At 40.6% G+C, this 18,612-nt stretch overlaps 1 protein-coding gene across 7 annotated transcripts in view; it reads left to right on the forward strand.

Moving 5' to 3' along the window:
- Positions 1–9,381, forward strand: part of UNC5D (unc-5 netrin receptor D) — a 930,366-nt gene extending 920,985 nt beyond the window's left edge. For all 7 annotated transcript variants that reach the window (XM_077263128.1, XM_077263129.1, XM_077263131.1 and 4 more), the window contains one exon: positions 5,479–9,381. In XM_077263128.1, the coding sequence (XP_077119243.1) occupies positions 5,479–5,683 (205 nt within the window). In that variant the 3' untranslated portion in view covers positions 5,684–9,381. The remainder of the gene's footprint in view (positions 1–5,478) is intronic.
- The last annotated feature ends 9,231 nt before the right edge of the window (positions 9,382–18,612 follow it).

Raw genomic sequence — 18,612 nt, forward strand, 5'->3', positions numbered from 1 at the left:
CAGCATCTTCAAGATAGCGCAGGGGATTGAAGAATTTTGCCCACAGTAAAAAGTGTTCTTTTTTATTTTCTTTTTCCTTTTTTTCACTTTCTTAGAGAAAAGTCACATAATCCTTTAAAATGTAGCACGTTAGATTTCAACTGCAAGAAAATAAAAATCCATCCTAAAATTTAGTCCAAAAAAGGGACTTTTTAAAAAAAGTCTCCTATTAAGAGTTTGTCTAAAACATTTGGATAAGCAAAGTTGCCAAGAAAGAATCTAGAAAGACTTATAAGAAAAGCTAATTCCTACTTTTAAAAAATGGGGTACTTCAGTTTTTGAATTTCCGTTTTTTGCTCCCCTTCTTCCAAGAGCCATAACTTTTTAATTTTTTGGAAAATATTGGCCATGTAAGGGCTTGTTTTTGCGGGATGATAAAAAGTAAAAAACTCAAATCTTTATTTTAGAAAGCCTACTTTAAAAAGGGATATCTTTATAAAGCAATTATTATTGTGTATAGAATGAGAGCACCGGTTTGGCAATGGCATATTTAACAATAGGTTCCCTTTATGCAGCTATTGACCGTTTTTTATATTGGTATTCTGTAAAAGGATGTTGAATTGTTAAGATCCAATGTACTTTTTCTGCTGCAGAAAATAGATAAAGTTGATATAGTAGATCGACTATATACAGAATCCAGATATAAGCTCTAGTTTGTAACTTTTGACCTTGAAAGTGACAAGGAACAACTGAAGGAACTGATACGGTGATGTTGTCAAATTCTGTAGTACATTGCACATTGTTACTGCCTTATACATAAACAAACATCTAAGAGATCCACCAGGGGGGCCAGATGGAAGAACGAAACGAATCTCCTAAGTACCATCCTTATTCCCCAAAAATCACTTAACCAAACAGTGTTCAGAGTGTTGTACTAATAAAGCATATGGCAGTGCCGTACTGTCTCTCATTGGCAGTCATAGAAGACGAGGGCTGGCTACGGCACTGTAAGCCCTTCTCCGCTAACCTATCCACCTCTCATTAGGGGACATAAGGACATGGGAAATGTTAAGCCCTTTACTAGTACATGGAGTAGTTACTGGTGAAAAATTGTTTCAGTTGTGGCTTGGCAGTGACTAAAGTCATCAATAGTACTTGCCTCCTGACAGACGGGGGAATAAACGTACGGAATTAACTGCCTGAAACATTTATGCCAAAAGGGAGCCGTTATACTGGAAAAGGGTCTTATTTTTACCACTAGAATTACAATCATTTTGTAAAAGCAACTATGCCTTCTGAATGACAAAAAAAGCCAAAAATGAACTGCAAAAGTGCATTTCTTTGTATTATGTAGTGATTAGTGTTGAGCATTCCGATACCGCAAGTATCGGGTATCGGCCGATATTTGCTGTATCGGAATTCCGATACCGAGATCCGATACTTTTGTGGTATCGGGTATCGGTATCGAAACAACATTAATGTGTAAAATAAAGAATTAAAATAAAAAATATTGCTATACTCACCTCTCCGACGCAGCCTGGACTTCAGCGAGGGAACCGGCAGCGTTGTTTGCTTAAAATTCGCGCTTTAACTTCCTTACGTGAAGTCCCGGCTTGTGATTGGTCGTGCGCCGCCCATGTGGCCGCGACGCGACCAATCACAGCAAGCCGTGACGTAATTTTAGGTCCTTCAGGATTTTAAAATTACGTTCCGGCGTTGTGATTGGTTGCGTCGCGGTCACATGGGCGACGCGACCAATCACAAGCCGTGACGTCACGGGAGGCAGGAGACGCGCGCATTTTAAAATGCACGCGTGTCCTGCCTCCCGTGACGTCACGGCTTGTGATTGGTCGCGTCGCCCATGTGACCGCGACGCAACCAATCACAACGCCGGAACGTAATTTTAAAATCCTGAAGGACCTAAAATTACATCACGGCTTGCTGTGATTGGTCGCGTCGCGGTCACATGGGCGACGCGACCAATCACAAGCCGGGACGTCACGGGAGGCAGGACACATGGGCATTTTAAAATGCGCGCGTCTCCTGCCTCCCGTGACATCACGGCTTGTGATTGGTCGCGTCGCCCATGTGACCGCGACGCAACCAATCACAACGCCGGAACGTAATTTTAAAATCCTGAAGGACCTAAAATTACGTCACGGCTTGCTGTGATTGGTCGCGTCGCGGTCACATGGGCGGCGCGCGACCAATCACAAGCCGGGACTTCAAGTAAGGAAGTTAAAGCGCGAATTTTAAGCAAACAACGCTGCCGGTTCCCTCGCTGAAGTCCAGGCTGCGTCGGAGAGGTGAGTATAGCAATATTTTTTATTTTAATTCTTTATTTTACACATTAATATGGTTCCCAGGGCCTGAAGGAGAGTTTCCTCTCCTTCAGACCCTGGGAACCATCAGGAATACCGTCCGATACATGAGTCCCATTGACTTGTATTGGTATCGGGTATCGGTATCGGATTAGATCCGATACTTTGCCGGTATCGGCCGATACTTTCCGATACCGATACTTTCAAGTATCGGATGGTATCGCTCAACACTAGTAGTGATCATATATGTTGATAGTTAAATTGAATCTGTCACCACATTTGACCCATCTAAACATTTAATATGGGCATACAGGTTATAGACTGCTGAAAATATCCTTATGTGCCTCATATCAGCTCTGTTGTTGCTGAGAAATCATCTTTTATCACTGTATATGAGCGATCTTTTCCAGACTCCAGGGCGGATGCTGCCTGGTGATAACTCTGCCTCCTGGAGATAACTCTGCCTTCAGGAGATAACTTTGCCTCCATTCTGCCTCCTGGAGATAACTATGCCACATGCCATTGTGTGTTACATTTGGAACGCCCAACAGGGCTGTGGGGAACTAGGTACCGGGTCCAGTATTCACAGGGGGATGTCATGGTGGTCCATGGCCCTGGGCGCCCATGTTAAAGGGAATGTTCTTAAAGGGGTTTTGAATAAAGTTTGTGTTCGTGACTCCACCTGTGATATTCGGTCAGTGGGGACCGACGCTGGTTAAAGGGGTCCTCTGGGGTAATGTTATGGCAGCTGAGATGTTATAACTTCCCACAGGTGAAGTATGTCCCCAGAGCTCCCGGCGTATAGATGAGGATGGTGAGTGGTGCAGTAAAGAACGGAGGACACGGATTTGTAGTCTCTTTACCTGGTTTATCGAAGACTTCAGGCAGCCACAGTCCAGGGCACTAGATCACAGGAACAGGCAGGGTCCGGCCAGCTTGGAAGCGAATTCAGAGTCCCCTTTACCAGGTGGAGATAAAAGCTTTCCTCATAGCGCGGTGATGTTGTAGTCCCTTACTGCCTATGGCTTCTGATAAGGTCCTCACAGTTCTCTCTGTCCTCCATAAAGGTGGGACACAAACCCGTATGGCAGGTAACTCGAGCCTTTTACAGGGTCTCTATCACGACCCGAGCTCTATGTGCCACTGTGCCTTCTGGGTATTAGGGCATACAGGTGGTGTGTAATCCAGCTATCCTGACGGTTTCTGCTGTAAGTCTTAGAGTCCATCACAACCTCTGTCTTCCGGCTACCGGTACTCTGTGCTTCACAGGGAGATAGCTCATTTGCAGCTGTTCTCCCCAAATGTCACTCTCCTGTGCTTCGCTCTTCTGCACGCTCACTAAACAATATTCTTCCTTTCGTATTCTTTCTCCAGGAGCTGTAGCAACTCTGGCTACACGGCTCCTTCAGTCCTTCTGACACTCAATGTCTGACTGCTCTCTTCTCTGTCCTCTGACAGACTGCCTTCTCTCTTTCCCTCCGGACCAGAATGTATTTATGGAGGAGTTCACCATAAACTAGGTTTAGAGTGCTCCCCCTTCTGGCCTGGAGTGTGAACATGTTGAGTATATTGTGGTTACCTGATAAAAGAGATCCTTCATCGCTTCCAAGCGTGACATCACTCTCCCCATGAGGAAAGCAAAGCCACTGTGATGACCAGGACTCTGGGCATCACACATTTATGTTATATTTACGTAGCATGCCATTCAAGCATAACGCTAAAAGGCGCCTAATAAAATTAGTATTTCTGGCACTTGAAACATCTGTAAAATAAATGCCCAACAGTTTGATTTACCCAGCTCCTAAATATACATGCGAGTTTACAGCATCTCCTATGAAAACAAAAAAAATTACAATTCTGTACAATTTTTGTTTCTCATATTGTTAAATCTGTATCTGAATCATCTCCCACAACCTCTAGGCGGCTTTGCGCTTGCCCTACTGATGATACTGGTACTGAAGATAATTGATGTGGGCATTGCTCAGTTTTACATTAGTCTGGGACTTTTGAGAGACAGGAAGTCTTTGTTTTACTGCAGGGTGTTGATTATTTTTTTGTAATCATCTCTCTGCTATGGGCTTTGGACAGGGCCACTCCCTATTTAAACCCCCTGCAGCTACTTCTACGATGGCCTGTAGGTTTCTTTAGCCTTTGTGTCCTGAATCTCTTACTGTTTCTAATCTAGGTTTATTTTTATGATTTCCTGACTGTCTCATAATCGTGTCCCTGACTTTGACCTCCTGGTAATGACCCAGCTAGAAGACACTTCTCTCTGCCAGTTTGCTCCACCAGCCAGCAGCCACTTTGTATATGTAATCCAAGGGCCCTGCATAAATTCACAACCCTGTATAGAGGGCTAAAGAATGAAGACAATGTTTCTCCTGGAACCAGCTAAAAGGAATGCCTTGTGCAAATTATTTCAGTGGAAGCCCTATTAAGAGATTCCCACCTTCTACCTACAATGCAGCCTTACCTATATTATCTGCTACGTAATAGGAGACCAAGCGGAAATAACCAATCCCTTCGATTTTCATCTAATGGCCAATTTTTATTTACAATTCCAATGAGTATCATCATTTTTATGAGAGTTGACTCCCACAATTTGTACAAACTGCTTCAGTCACAGTGAATATCAAGCTTAAACCCTCATCATATCTAAAATAATAGGTTGTGGTTTTATTTCATTTTACAAATTAGCGTTTTTAAGAACAAAATGTCATGCTTTGACATTGGTAGACAGTCTTAAAATGTGCCAAATTGATCTCCATGGTTTGTTTGATGACTGATTTTGTGCATCTTTGTATAAGTTTATGCCATCTATTAGTTGGCACACTTTTTATTGGCACACAATGATGCATATTAGGTTGCTCACCTTTCCAACTAAACCACACACCCTTGTCAAGTGAGGCAAAAAAAAGGTGTCTAAAACACATTGGAAATGTCTGCTACCAGTTTCTGGTGCAAATTCGCCCAGATTTGTGGTGCATTTAGTTTGGTAAAATACCCAAAACTTGGATTGGGTCTCCACTCTACTGTTATAGCACCATAGACATATTACATGACATTCTCAAAATAATAAAATACTAGAGTCAATGTATAAATATTGTGCGAACACAAAGCTTCTCTCTGTTATTGCACCTTGAATATTGATTTATAATCATCTTGTTTCTGTTTGTAGGAACTTGTGCTACTTTGCAACAAAAAACAGTCCATCGGCCGTCATCTTGGACCTTTGGGAAGCGCGACATCCCTATGACGGAAGTTTGGATTCCTTGGCATGTGCATTGGAAGAGATAGGGAGGACACAAACCAAACTGTCACTGGTATCAAACACTCATACAGAGGATCCTGACTTCAGCTACAGCAGGCAGAACGGACTTTGAGAGGATATGTTTATCCTGGATTGTGGAGGCCTAGCTCCTAGATGGATTCCAGTCTTTTAACAGGGAGAAAAAAGTGAAAGGAGATAAAATGGAAACATCATTCGTTTGTTTTCTACTTCTGAAATGAGGCTAAGAAGGTATTAATGATAAAGACAGCAAGGCTACTCCATGGATCAGTTGTGCAACATTCTTTGAAGGAACCTTAATTGTTCAAAAAGGTTTTCAGAAAAAGCCATCCACCAGCTTGGGAGTTTGGAAGCATAGACGCTAACAGCTTCCTTTTTCTCTGTGGTCTAAGAAGCTTACTTTTAAGAAAATATGGTCTTTGGTTATTTAAATCACCAATGTAAGGTCAGGGTGAAAAAGGATGAATTATCATCTTTAAAAGGACGTGTTACACTTTATTATGATGCTAAGTAGACTCCTTCTGTATACAGCTTCCCCAAGCTGCTTTGCCTTAGAGAGAATAGAATGCAATAGCCAACACAAATGATAATCCTTGGCATGTAGATTTTGTGTGATGTCTCTGCAGGACTGAATCTCATTGTACAATGCAAAGTTATTACTACTACCGGTAATTGCGATTGTTGGCCAAAGTGAGTGTTTGCAGGTTAGCATTCCTTTCGCAGAAGTGTTTTTCGGACAGTGTGTAAATATATTGTGCAGTGTAGTCGACTATCAATAGAATCAGAATTAAGAGACAAATGCTCGGAGTATCTGTCAATTGCGCAAAATACCAGAGTTTTATTTGTTTGAACTTTATTCCACCACATAAGCACCATGTATCAATCCATCAGCTGGCCATGCACATATAAATGTGTCCTTCCTTACCTTTTCTCTTGGATGAACATATCCAGAGATGAGTGGCTTCTAAAAAACTTGATTTTGTAATACTCTGTCAGGAGATGTTTATGATGTATGTATCTAGATGTGAGTACTAAATGGTCGTAAGCTGGATGGCTGCCCATCAAAGGTATCGATAGGATGTCATGACAGTGTACTAAATTTGTATTGGGACAAACTGAAGTCGCTAACAAACGTAAGGGTGAACACAAACATATGTCAGCATTGGTAGAACCCTTTGGCGTTGGTAGGATCAGCCAACAATCTAAGAGGGCCACCTTGATAGTAGATGTTGGATGATTGAAGAATAAGGCATATTTTAACATTCCTTTTTGCTAACCCCTCATCTAAGAATTTGTGCTCAAAGGGGAGTCAGGAGAGAGAACTGTGTGCAGAATAAGACTTAGACCAACAGCTATCTAATGTCTATAGCTTGCTTTCGTGATGGCACCAGTTATGGATGAAACTACATGATGGTGGATGCTTTTTGGAGTAATTTGGGTGACTTTATGCTTAATATTTAGATGAAAACAATGGTGGGAACATTGGTGTTGTCATACTGCTACATAATCATTCATAGTGTCTTCTCTAATTCTATACTTAATTTTTCATGAGAACGTTCTTTACTTTGAATGCTAAATGTTTTAGTTGTGAGTCTGTATTTTTGGTCTAAGTATTAATTCAATACAGAAAGTTTAGAGAAGAAAAATTCCAAAAGAGAACATTTGAAAGTAATCTGAATTTCACATCAGAGCTTTCAAGCAGCTACTGTTCTGAGAGTGATCTCACTATACATTTGTAGTCCTAGTTGGGTCTGATGGTGCCTAACCTCTACTGTAGCTGCACTGCATCGTGTTGTTCCATTATTTGTAGTTCAGTATGGAAATACTACAGTATTAGTTAGCAATGAAAGTGGTCTTACTGGTAATCTGTCTTGCGTATTGGGTACATGCACTTTGTGAATATGACAATTGGAACAGTACTAGAGATGATGCACACTGAGATGCAGGACCAGGTCCAGTGGCCACGTCAGTAATTTGTAGCCACCAGATGGTAGCTCTGTGAGCAGCCTTCCTACCTGCCAGCATGCGCGGCTCTTCTCTTGATTGTTGGCCTGACATGATGTCAAATGTGTGTCAGCAATGATGTTACGCCGAACTGGCTAATCAAAAGAGTAGCTGGAGATGCCATCAGCTATGGGACTGCCAGCCAACTGATAGTTGGGAGAGATTTCGATCACGCTTGTTCGATTTCAGACTGCCAATCACATTGTTCTGCTTGAGATAAGCTGTCAGCCAGCATGTCAGTCAATGGTTTTCTCATAGAGAACAAAGGAGCGCTCGGCCAAATGAGAGTCGGCTGGGATGGCTGTCAGCTGAATGATTGGCCAAAGCATCATTCATCCGGCAGCTTCTAATGTATATGGGCAGCCTGGACAGTGACCAGATATTATTGATGTGGCCAGTGGACCACGTCATGCAAATCAATTCCCACCATCTCTTAACAGAACACTTCAGATAAAGTGAAGTAAGCACTAGAGTCTTGAATTAGAGTCCCAGAATCATTTTAGGCAATTGATATTATTTTTATTACCCTATACTAAAATGACTGGTTTTGGCATGAGCATATTTGGGGTGCTAAATCCCATATCCATAATGACATGTCGATGGTTTGGATGCCTCAAAATTAGTGATAGGTTCCCTTTTACAATACTGTAAAAAATGATAATGTTGACTTAATGAGTAACTCAGCTACTGTATTGACAGTGATGGAATTGCCTAAAGTGTCATACATATCATGGTTATCATTGTTAGTTAACCCATTGTGTACCATCAAATGCGTGTCCTTACTAAGCATAGGTACTGTATGTACCGTCACCAATAAATAATCTTCTTTGCAATGACTCCTGTAGGACAATAACCATTGAAAAGATGGTTTGGGCTAATGAGTGCACCCCAAACAAGTAAAACACTGCATTCAATCCACACACAGAAAAGACCCAATAGTAGTCGTTAAGGAACCATAGTCCTTCTCCAGATCTCCACATAGTGACACAATCTGAGCAGGTTAAGTGTTTGGAGGAAAATAAACAAGGGCTAACACTGAGCCATGCCAAAATGATCATGCCAAGAATTCACTGTATGGAATCAGATACATTATTTTCCTTCTTAGGATGATGCGAGTTATAGTTAAAGGCCAGATGTTTTAAAATACAATTTTGACATTTACATTGCCCTCAATAACATAATGTAACACAAATAATAATAAGCCTTAAAATTCTTCAATAAAAAAAGAAAAGGTTATACATAGAGAAAAAGTAGTTTAGATGGATTTAGGAAAACTACCTTCTAAAAAAACCCCCTATATTTAGTGAGCAACTTCTCAATGTATTAATGGGCTTTTCCTATCTTCTAAGAGGAGTACATTTGCAAAGTGCCTGTAAAAAGAATCAACTTTGCAATTTACTTATTATTAATATGTGGCCCTGTTCTTCAAAAATGCTTATTTTTTTATTTTTTTGGTTACTGCTTATTGTCGAATAGACCGGCCACCTCTGTGGTTTAGCAGCAGTGGTCGATATGTGCAGTACTTACAAGTTTTATCATAGTGAGCTTGTAAGCGCTGTGCTGACACTGACTGGGATCACTGGAGCGCAATGTTAATCCAGCCTCAGCCCCAATATGCTCCTGATGCTGCGGAGCTAAGAGTCCCTCAAGTAGCAGCATCGGGGGTACACAGGTCATACCAGCAGACAACGATGACCGTGGCATGAACTGTAACTCAATCAGCAATGCCCATTCCCAGAAATAAGGATGAGCTGGGCACTCCTGAAAAAAAAAAAAAAAAAAAAAAAAAATATATATATATATATATATATATATATATATATATATATATATATATATATAAGGATTGCTTTATAAATAAAAGCCTTTTTTCTTTTTAGGGTATGTGCACACGTAGAATGGAGCTCTGCGGATTTTTCCACAGCGGATTTTAGAAATCCGCAGGTAAAAGGCACTGCGTTTTACCTGCGGATTTACCACGGTTTTTATGCGGATTTTGTGCGGATTCCACTGCGGTTTTACACCTGCAGATTCCTATTATGGAGCAGGTGTAAACCGCTGCAGAATCTGCACAAAGAATTTACATGCTGCGGAATGTAAACCGCTGCGTTTCCGCGCATTTTTGTTCCGCAGCATGGGCACAGTGTTTTCTGTTTTCCATAGGTTTACATTGTACTGTAAACTCATGGGAAACTGCAGATCCACTGCGGAGCCACAGCACATTGTGTGCACATAGCCTTAAACTCTGGGAGTGCCGAGTATCTTATATATTAGCATGTGGAGTAGAATCTTAATTCCTAAAAGTTCCGTACACCCATTCATAGTGCCTGAACAAAAAATATGTAATTATGCCTTTAAAGGGAATCTGTCACCAGGTTTTTGCCATCTCATCTGAGAGCAGCATAATGTAGGAAACGATACTCTGATTCTAAAGATGTGTCACTTAGTTTACTGGGTGCAGCAGTTTTGACACAATCAGAATATTTAGAAGCAGCATGTAGCAGAGCTCAGAAAGCAAACCCCACCCACACCACAGATTTCTGTGTACATTATCTATTGACAGTGAGTTATTTATCAAAGAGGGGGCGTGTCCGGACTAGGACTTAGGTGAGCTGTAGTCCAGGTAGTGATAATCTCCTATTGATAAAACCTTCATTATAAGTAAACAGCACACAGCCAAAAAAAGGTGACACATGGCTTAAATTAGTGTTTCAGCCCTGATGTTCTACTGTCTTCAGATTATATAGCAAAAACATGCTGACAGATTCCCTTTAAATACTTCTAAATTTAAGCTATGGTAAGAATAAATGTGTTAAAGTGATCACAGTCCATCTAATATTACTGTACCTTGCAGCCACATAAGTGACTGTATTAAAATTATACATCTAGCAACATATTGATATGAAAACACTGCCTACTAGCGGTTGACGAAGGCATTCATGCCATGGCATTCACTGAGAAAGTGCAATTACATTTGATGAGAATAAAATGGAGCCTTATGTCAGTTCTTACACAAATGCATTACAGCAAAGGGGATGTATGAGATTAGAAATATGCAGCTGCCATCTTCCAGACACAGCGCTATCCATTTTTCATGGCCAAGGTATGGCATTGCTTTGCAGCCTCATTCACTTGCATAGGGTCAAGCCAAAAAAAGTAATCAATGCCCAAGAAAAAAAAAAAAGGCTCTGTTTATGGAGGAAAGTAGCCATGTTTTTCTGATCTCATATAACCCACTTTCAGATAGGTCAATTTTTATCTTTGCTCAACATATCCCGAGATGAATAGAGTGAGATGACCAGCTTTGAAAAATAAAAACATGACTCTGTCGGATGATGTTGATGCTGTATGTGTCTTCATGGTGGTTGCTCCCTGGTGGTTGCAATGTGAATTGGAGCCTGTAGAAAGTTTCTGCCGAATTTTGTGATATTTTAATCAGTTTTATTCATGAGAGATTGGAGTGATTAACAAAATGTATAGAAAGGTAAGGGTGGACTCCACTGTTGAATGACCACCTCCCGGTAAAACTGGTCTCTCATGAAATGTCTAGTGCTTGTCTAAGGCTCCTTTCACACGTTTGATTTTCTTGTACATGTTTAATCGATGTTTTTAGCTGATAAATACACATAGTCAGTTCATACTCTGCTCCCATCTTTTTTATTGGCAGACCAGTTGTTCACAGAAAAATAGAAAAATGGAGACATCCAATTTTTGATCCAATTTGCAAATCAAAATCACCCATTCAAGTCATCGGTTTGTGAAGAAACAGACAGCACATGGATGTGATCCTTTTGTCTTCCGAGTGCTGTCTGTGTTTACATAATTTACCCCAGGAGAAACTTTAATGTTGCATTTTTCACCTTTTGCTTAAGAAAAGAAATGGATGCTAAACTAAAAGTAAAAATACACAATGAGCCCCAAAAATCAGATAAACAACGTTGATGAAAATTGACCAATTTTTCTTGTTTGCAAAATGAAAAAAAAATGTGTGAAACTTGCCTTAGTCTGAGGGGTTGGAACAAGACAGGAACTAAAAAAAATTGGATTTCCTGTGTCACGTGCCAATGTCCTCCACTTGACATAGATTTTGCCTGCAAGTTATTTTTTTTCTATTTTGTAATGTGAAAATAAAGCATATTATGTCATGTATAGATAAGCATACTAAAATAAAAAAGGAAAGGATAAAAAAAATCTTTCAATGCAAAAAGTGATTTCACCCGTCATCCATTCTTCATCAGTGGAGATCCTGAGGACAGGATGCATGTTTGGTAATGAAACATGGATTCGCCAGTTTAATTAAACACAAATGAAGTGTAAAGTTCAGACACGTCAATCTCAGAGCAAAGAAAGAACGAAATTAGGATAATAAATAAGTCCCTTCTGTAGAAGGAGTAAACTAAGAACGATGAGTTCACACAGTGTCAGGATACAGATACTCTTAAGGTGTTTCTAGGCCGTGTGTACAAATCAGCAGAAAGGAACACCTGCTATTGAACATGTTCCAAAAGCGAAATAACACGTTATAACCAGGATTATTGGTAGCGAGTGCCTCCAAAGCATTGTAAAACCCATAAAATGTGCCCTTACATGCCCAGATACATAAGCATGCCCCAAGCTAATCAATAAAAAATGTCCATAAACTCTCATAGCTTCCACGCTGTTTTACCTTCAAAACTAAGGTCATTGTGATTCAGTCTGGAGAACAAAATTAGCGCAATATTAGTACAAAACATCTACATAAGTAAAGGTATATCCAGTAAAAATAGTATTTTTATGTAAGGTAAATGTAGTGCACACTACTGAGCAGTCAAGGCTGGGACTCACCCTAAACTGGCCACCAAACTGCACAAGTCTGAAAAATAGCCCATAATCTGCTGGTGGACTGAAGGGGAACTGAGGGAATTGTGAATTTCTGCTTTTTAAAGAGAATCTGTTAGCAAGAGTTTGTAATGTAAAGTCATGGCTGTAACGGAGCCATAGTACTGATTACATTGATACCTTTGAAGAAATCCACTTTGTTGTTCTTTATTAATCAGCATTTGAAGTTTTCTGCTATCAAGATTTCGGTGCACAGGGGTCAGACTGGGTCTTCTCCTGCCTTTCTGATTCACCAGTCTCTCCTCCTGCCTCCACTTTATGAATGACCTGCCTCCTGTAATGGAAGGGGTGGAAGTACTGTGCTGTGGTCCGAGGAGAGCCTGGAGGGGCATGACTACTACTATGTTCATCTTACTTTTCATTAGAGCCCCTGATGGTGGGGTTAAGCTTGGCTCCCGATGAGAACTAAGTGCTACTCCAAGACAGACAATGGACATATGCCAGCTGACCCCCAAGGGACTTGTAGCTGAAATGGCCAAAAAGGAGAGGACAGCTGATGCAGGTAGGCACTGGTGGGTCTGGCTGATATACAGATTGGTACTGCAGGTGCTGGCGTGTTCGGATGACATACAGACTGACAAGTCAAGTGTTGGCAAGGAGGTTTAGGGACAGACAGACACTAGCAGAAACTATCAGACTGGGACCTGAAAACTAGCAACATTGCACAGACACCTCCCATGAGGTGGAGGTACCTTAAATAATAAGTGTCAACCAGCCATTGGCTGTCCCTTTAAGAGGGTGGCACCGCACACACCCTAAGCACAGTGCCCAGGGATCAGTGAGCCATGCTCAGACCCCTGGCAGCAGGAGAAGGAGGAGGGAGTGTGGGGCCTCAGCAGTGAGTGAGCTGACGTCCCTGCCGGGGGAGAAGGGCAGTGTGCAGGAATGATGGCACTACACCTTTCTTGTTAAAATCTCAGCAATGACCTGTCATTCACAGACTGGAAATAGGCGGAGGGGCAATCACAGACAGGGAGAAGACCCAGAGGCCCCTGTGCATGTAATTAGCAGAAAACTTAAAATGGTGATTGAAAAAGAACAACAAAGCAGATTTCTTCCCCCAAGGTATCAATGTAATCTGCAGTACAACGCTATTACAGCCACATCCATGTCTTTACTTTACGAAATCTTTCTAACAGATTAACTTTAAGAGGGTATGTAAAAAAAAGAGAGAGATGTAATTATTATACTCCAATGACCTCTGATTGGACCAAAAGTAATTACTTTCTAACCACCCGTGCTCTGTCTCCAGAGGCCAATGGTATTCCAGGTCAGCTGACTACCATCACTTCTGGTCCCAACCAAGGTGATTAGAGCATTAGTGCTGGAGAGTCAGAGAATGCTCTGTGAACTTATCAAAAAGAACTGTAAGGTGGTAGGATAATAGGACTATTTTATGGTGTTAAAATTTATAGAATGTCTTAAAAATTCATACAATATCTTAGATCTGATGAGTCTGGTATAATGACTTTGAAAAAACTATGTAAGCATGTCTTTATAGTCCTAGCTCTACAGGAATCATAAAATGATTGCTTTAAGATAAGAAAGGACATTTTTCAGAAAGGATGATACAGTCTTTCTGACATGGAGTTTCTAAAAAGTAATTACACCAGTTGTATCAGGTCTAACAGATACAGCTAGTATTATAAAATCTGGTGACACATCTTTAAATATATAAATTATATTTTGCGTGTACTCAGGGGCAGTATGTTGTGCGTCAGTTAGTCCAATGAGAAAGCCACAGGATCCACAGAAAATTATGCTCCAAAGTATGTCTTGCATTTAATTTAGGTAACATTGCTGAAAAAATCTGTGACATTTTAGCCCATTTGGGCTTTCTAGGTTTAAAGCTTGAGAATGGTCATAAAGGCAGTAATGTTACCATTCCTTGTTGACATTTTCAGTACATACAGTAATGGAACACTTCCTGGTGCACTGGACTTCTTCTCCTTGGACTCTACAACTTGAGGTTGCAATGCCCCACATTCAAGCATGAATGTCCACAACTTTCCTCCTGGACTAGCACCTGGTAAGATTAATAGTGAATAGATAAACTGCTCACAGAATATTGGTCCAGTCCAATAAGTAATTATTTGTATAAATGACAGATGCTCTTGTCCACCATTAATGCAACCTCATAACGTTCTAGGTAATGCTCCATGTAATTAATTTACTTGGTTATGTATCATATTTCAATTTAATTACATATTCATATATTTTTTTCCTATAATGAGGTAATGAACCTACAGTTATCTCAAAACACATAGATGGCCATGCAATATGTGAAATATTATTATTGGTATGTGCCCCATTATATGTGATACCTAAAAATCAATATTTGATCATTATTAGAACTGTCCAGCAAATGCTCTTAAAAGTGATTCCGGGATTAGAAAAAAGGAATTACTTTTTTTTAGAAAAAGGTTTGGTATTTTTTTCTTAAATAGCTGCTGTCTTGTGCATGAGGGGTTTCTGGTATTGAAGTTTATCCCTATTTAAAGGAAACAGATCATGTATAAACACTATTACCCTCCAGATATGGGGTTAATCTGCAGGTTAATAGTGTTCTGAAGCTGACTGGTGCCTGAACTGAGAGCCCCGCTGCCAGGAGGAAATGGACTTCATTCTTCCCGGCAGCCTCGAGGTTTCAGTCATATCATTGGTTGGCATGGCTTCAATCACTGCTCAGTGCATAGTGTGTGGTGGATGTAACCATGCACTGGCAATGATTAAAGCTGCGTGGGTTGCACCCCTATGACTGACAACTCTAGGCTGCCGGTAGGAATAATTCATTTCCTCCGAGCAGCGAGGCTCTCAGTGCCGCCACCAGACAGCTCCTTTACACTTTTATTCTACAGATTAAACCCGTAACTGCAGGCTAATAGTGTTCTGAAGCTGACCGGAGCCTACACTGAGAGCCCCACTGCCAGGAGGAAATAAACTTCATTCTTCCCTGTAGCCCTGGGCTTTCAGTCATATGGTTGATTGACATGGCTTAGTACATAGTGAGCGGTGGTTGTAACAATGCACTGGCACTGCCTGAAGCTGTGCCGGCTGCACCCCTTTTACTGACAGCTCAAGGCTGCCGGTAGGAATAGTTAATTTACTACCAGCAACGGCGCTCTCAGTGTCGGTGCTGGACAGCCTCAGAACACTGTTATTCTGCAGATAAACCCCATAACTGCAGGTTAATAGTGTTTTGTTATGTGACAGGTTCCCTTTGTTACCTCTTCCCTTTTAATAAATGGGGCTGAACTGAAATACCAGACTTAACCAATGGACAAGTCTTTTGGTATTTAAAAAAATAAAAAAATAAAGCAAAAAGAAGGACATACCCATTTCCTCATTTTGGGGAACCCCGTTAAAGTTGCAAGCTTGGCCTTGATACTTGCTTTCAGTTGTTGGGCTGGTTTAGTGCCTACAGAGGTCTATAACCAAGGTAAAGAATGACTAGGATGACTAAAAATAATAATAATAGACTGTATTGGGGGAAAAACAGGTTCAAACCTTCTGAAGTCACTGGGATCCATAAAATTCTGCTTTTCAGGCTCCCATGGCATCTAGATAGTTATTCAGCCTCAAGACCAGTCAGCAGACGCTGTTTTTGGCTGTATACTGTACTCTCTGTGCCTTGTCCAATCAAGAAAAATCCTGAATGTTACATATGAACATATGGATGGATTCCTAAAAAATAAAGAAAAAGTGTGCACTTGCAACTTTTTTTCAGCACATGTACATAACTCTATAAATATATATATAAATGAATATATATATGGATATATTTGGTAATGCCAAACAGCTGTGTTATATTGTATTGAAAATGACCAGAAATACTGAGACAGTCTGGATGTTTTTTCTTTCTGTAGAGTTTGCAAAACTTGTATGGCTGCTGCCTTTTGAGAATCAATGTACAGAAGTCAATTCTTGCATATTATTTACTATTAAAGAGGGTCTTTTATCGATGGCTGTGTTGTCTTCTTCAACGCTTGGGAATATAATGGTTTGAAAACTCATATTTGGCATCCAGCTCCAGATGAAGTTTAGTTGGAGCTCCATCCTCACCTCTGGGGTCTGGACTCCACTTGGCCCCTATCATAGACACCTAGGTGGGATAGCTATGGATGCTAGTGGTCTACTCCAATTCAGTCTATAGGAGATGTAGAAACAGTCAAGTCCATTAGACATAAACCTACCATGGTCATTCTCTGTTAAATGGAATGTATTATCAGAAAAATACTAATTGTCTTAATCAAGTTTTTTGTACATTTTATCACAAACTGTATTAAAAAAAGGAAATCTTACAGCGTTTATCATAGTCAAGGCTATTGTAGACTCATACAGTATTTCCAATTATTTATAGAAGACTTTGCAGTAGTCTCATTATCATCACAGACAGGATTATAGTGACATGTAACACTTTGATATCTCATTACACAGGACTACAATTCGTAATACATGGTTTCACAGCTCTGCTTGCTCTTCTACCCTTCAAAATGACCTTTGCACACACTCATTAATGCTTTAATAAAAAATGTAGGGTTAGATTCAGGCTAGTGCTTTTAATGCACATGTGGATTTCCTGAAATAATAGAAAGTATGAGTCTAAAATATTCCCATTAGCCATTGTGAAGATTTAAAATTTTTTAACACATGTCGTCATGTAAAAAAAAATCAGGGGCAAAATTTGAAGAACGTATACATCTGAAATTAAAAAAAAATTAAACAAAAGGTCTAATTTTCTGATTACACATTATTTTTAAAGGCAGGAAAGAATCTCCAAGCAGCCATAACAGTGGATAAATGTGAAGGCCTTCTTGGTCCCAAGGTGGCAGAAGCTCGTAGGCATATGTCTTATAATCCAACCCTTATAACATGTACCTTTCGGTGACATTTATCAAAACTTGTATAAAGGAAAAATGGAGGAATTATTCATGCTAATGAACATAAATTTCAAACATACATCAGTTACCATATGTCTTTCATTACTTTTGATAACTGGTTTCCATAATTTTTACACAAAAACAATTCCCAACATTTAACACCAGTGGAAGGCCTCGATGTATGCCGCTTGTAGAGCAGCAGGGTTGGTGCAGTGTAACAGAGAGGCAGTGACCCAGGAAAGTTCAAAAAGAAAGTATCTTTTAATGGTCAGTGTACTCACAAACAGAAAGTAAATAGGATTCTCCAGATTGCAGCATGGAAAACAAGACAATACATAACCGGGACCAGTTGCAGTGGGCGACTGCACCGCCATGTACGCTGAGGGTGCCAGGCCTTTTGGCTCCACTCTGTCTCTGTGTTGCTTCACGCAGGTTGGCTCTGCAGAGCCTTCTGCTCTGCACGCTTGCAAAACCTAAACTGACACACCCAACCCTTTCCTGCAGGAGTTATTTACAAGGAACCTGTAGCCATAGGCCACATGGAAAATCCGGCCGGGAAGGAAATGGACTGCCCCACTATCATCTTGTAGTCCATTTAAAAAAATAAAAGCCCAGAGCAGGTTTTCTTAAATCTGTCTTGAACAAATAGCTTGCCCAAGACCAACACTCACTTTTATTCTGCGTTGCAATCACAGCTAAGCAATTTAATCCTATGGTTCTGTTTTCAATAGCGTTTTTTTCCTTGTCCGATCAGACAGGAAAAAAACTGCAGCATGCCTCGATTGCATGTCAAATTCAGATCGCACACACCCACATAGGTCTATATAAACTTATATGTTTAAGTCCATGTAAATATCACACTGCACTCAGCTATCACCGGGGTGCAGTGCGAGTCCTGCTTATGCCAGCAATGGAGAAGATGGAGAAATTAATTTTTCTGTCTCCTCCGCAGCTGTGCTGCCATCTGGATCAAAGCACGGAGCACTGACACTCAACTCCCATTCACAGCAGAGCAGGAGCCGAGTGTCATTAGCATATTGCATCCAATGTGATATAATAGTGTGACTCCGGGCTAAGGGTAACAGTGCCCTCTAAATTGCTTGGAGAGCTCCTTATTACATGGTTAGAGACATCAAACAAACACATACATCCATTTTGAAAAATACTGCCACAACTTGCGGTCATCAGACTTTCTGTGCTATAACAGCTCAGAGGGTCTGATGACCACAAGTTGCCGCAGTATTTTTGAATGGTGGTAATG

The sequence above is a fragment of the Ranitomeya variabilis genome, chromosome 5, assembly GCF_051348905.1.
Source record: "Ranitomeya variabilis isolate aRanVar5 chromosome 5, aRanVar5.hap1, whole genome shotgun sequence".
In the NCBI taxonomy this organism is placed as follows: domain Eukaryota; kingdom Metazoa; phylum Chordata; class Amphibia; order Anura; family Dendrobatidae; genus Ranitomeya; species Ranitomeya variabilis.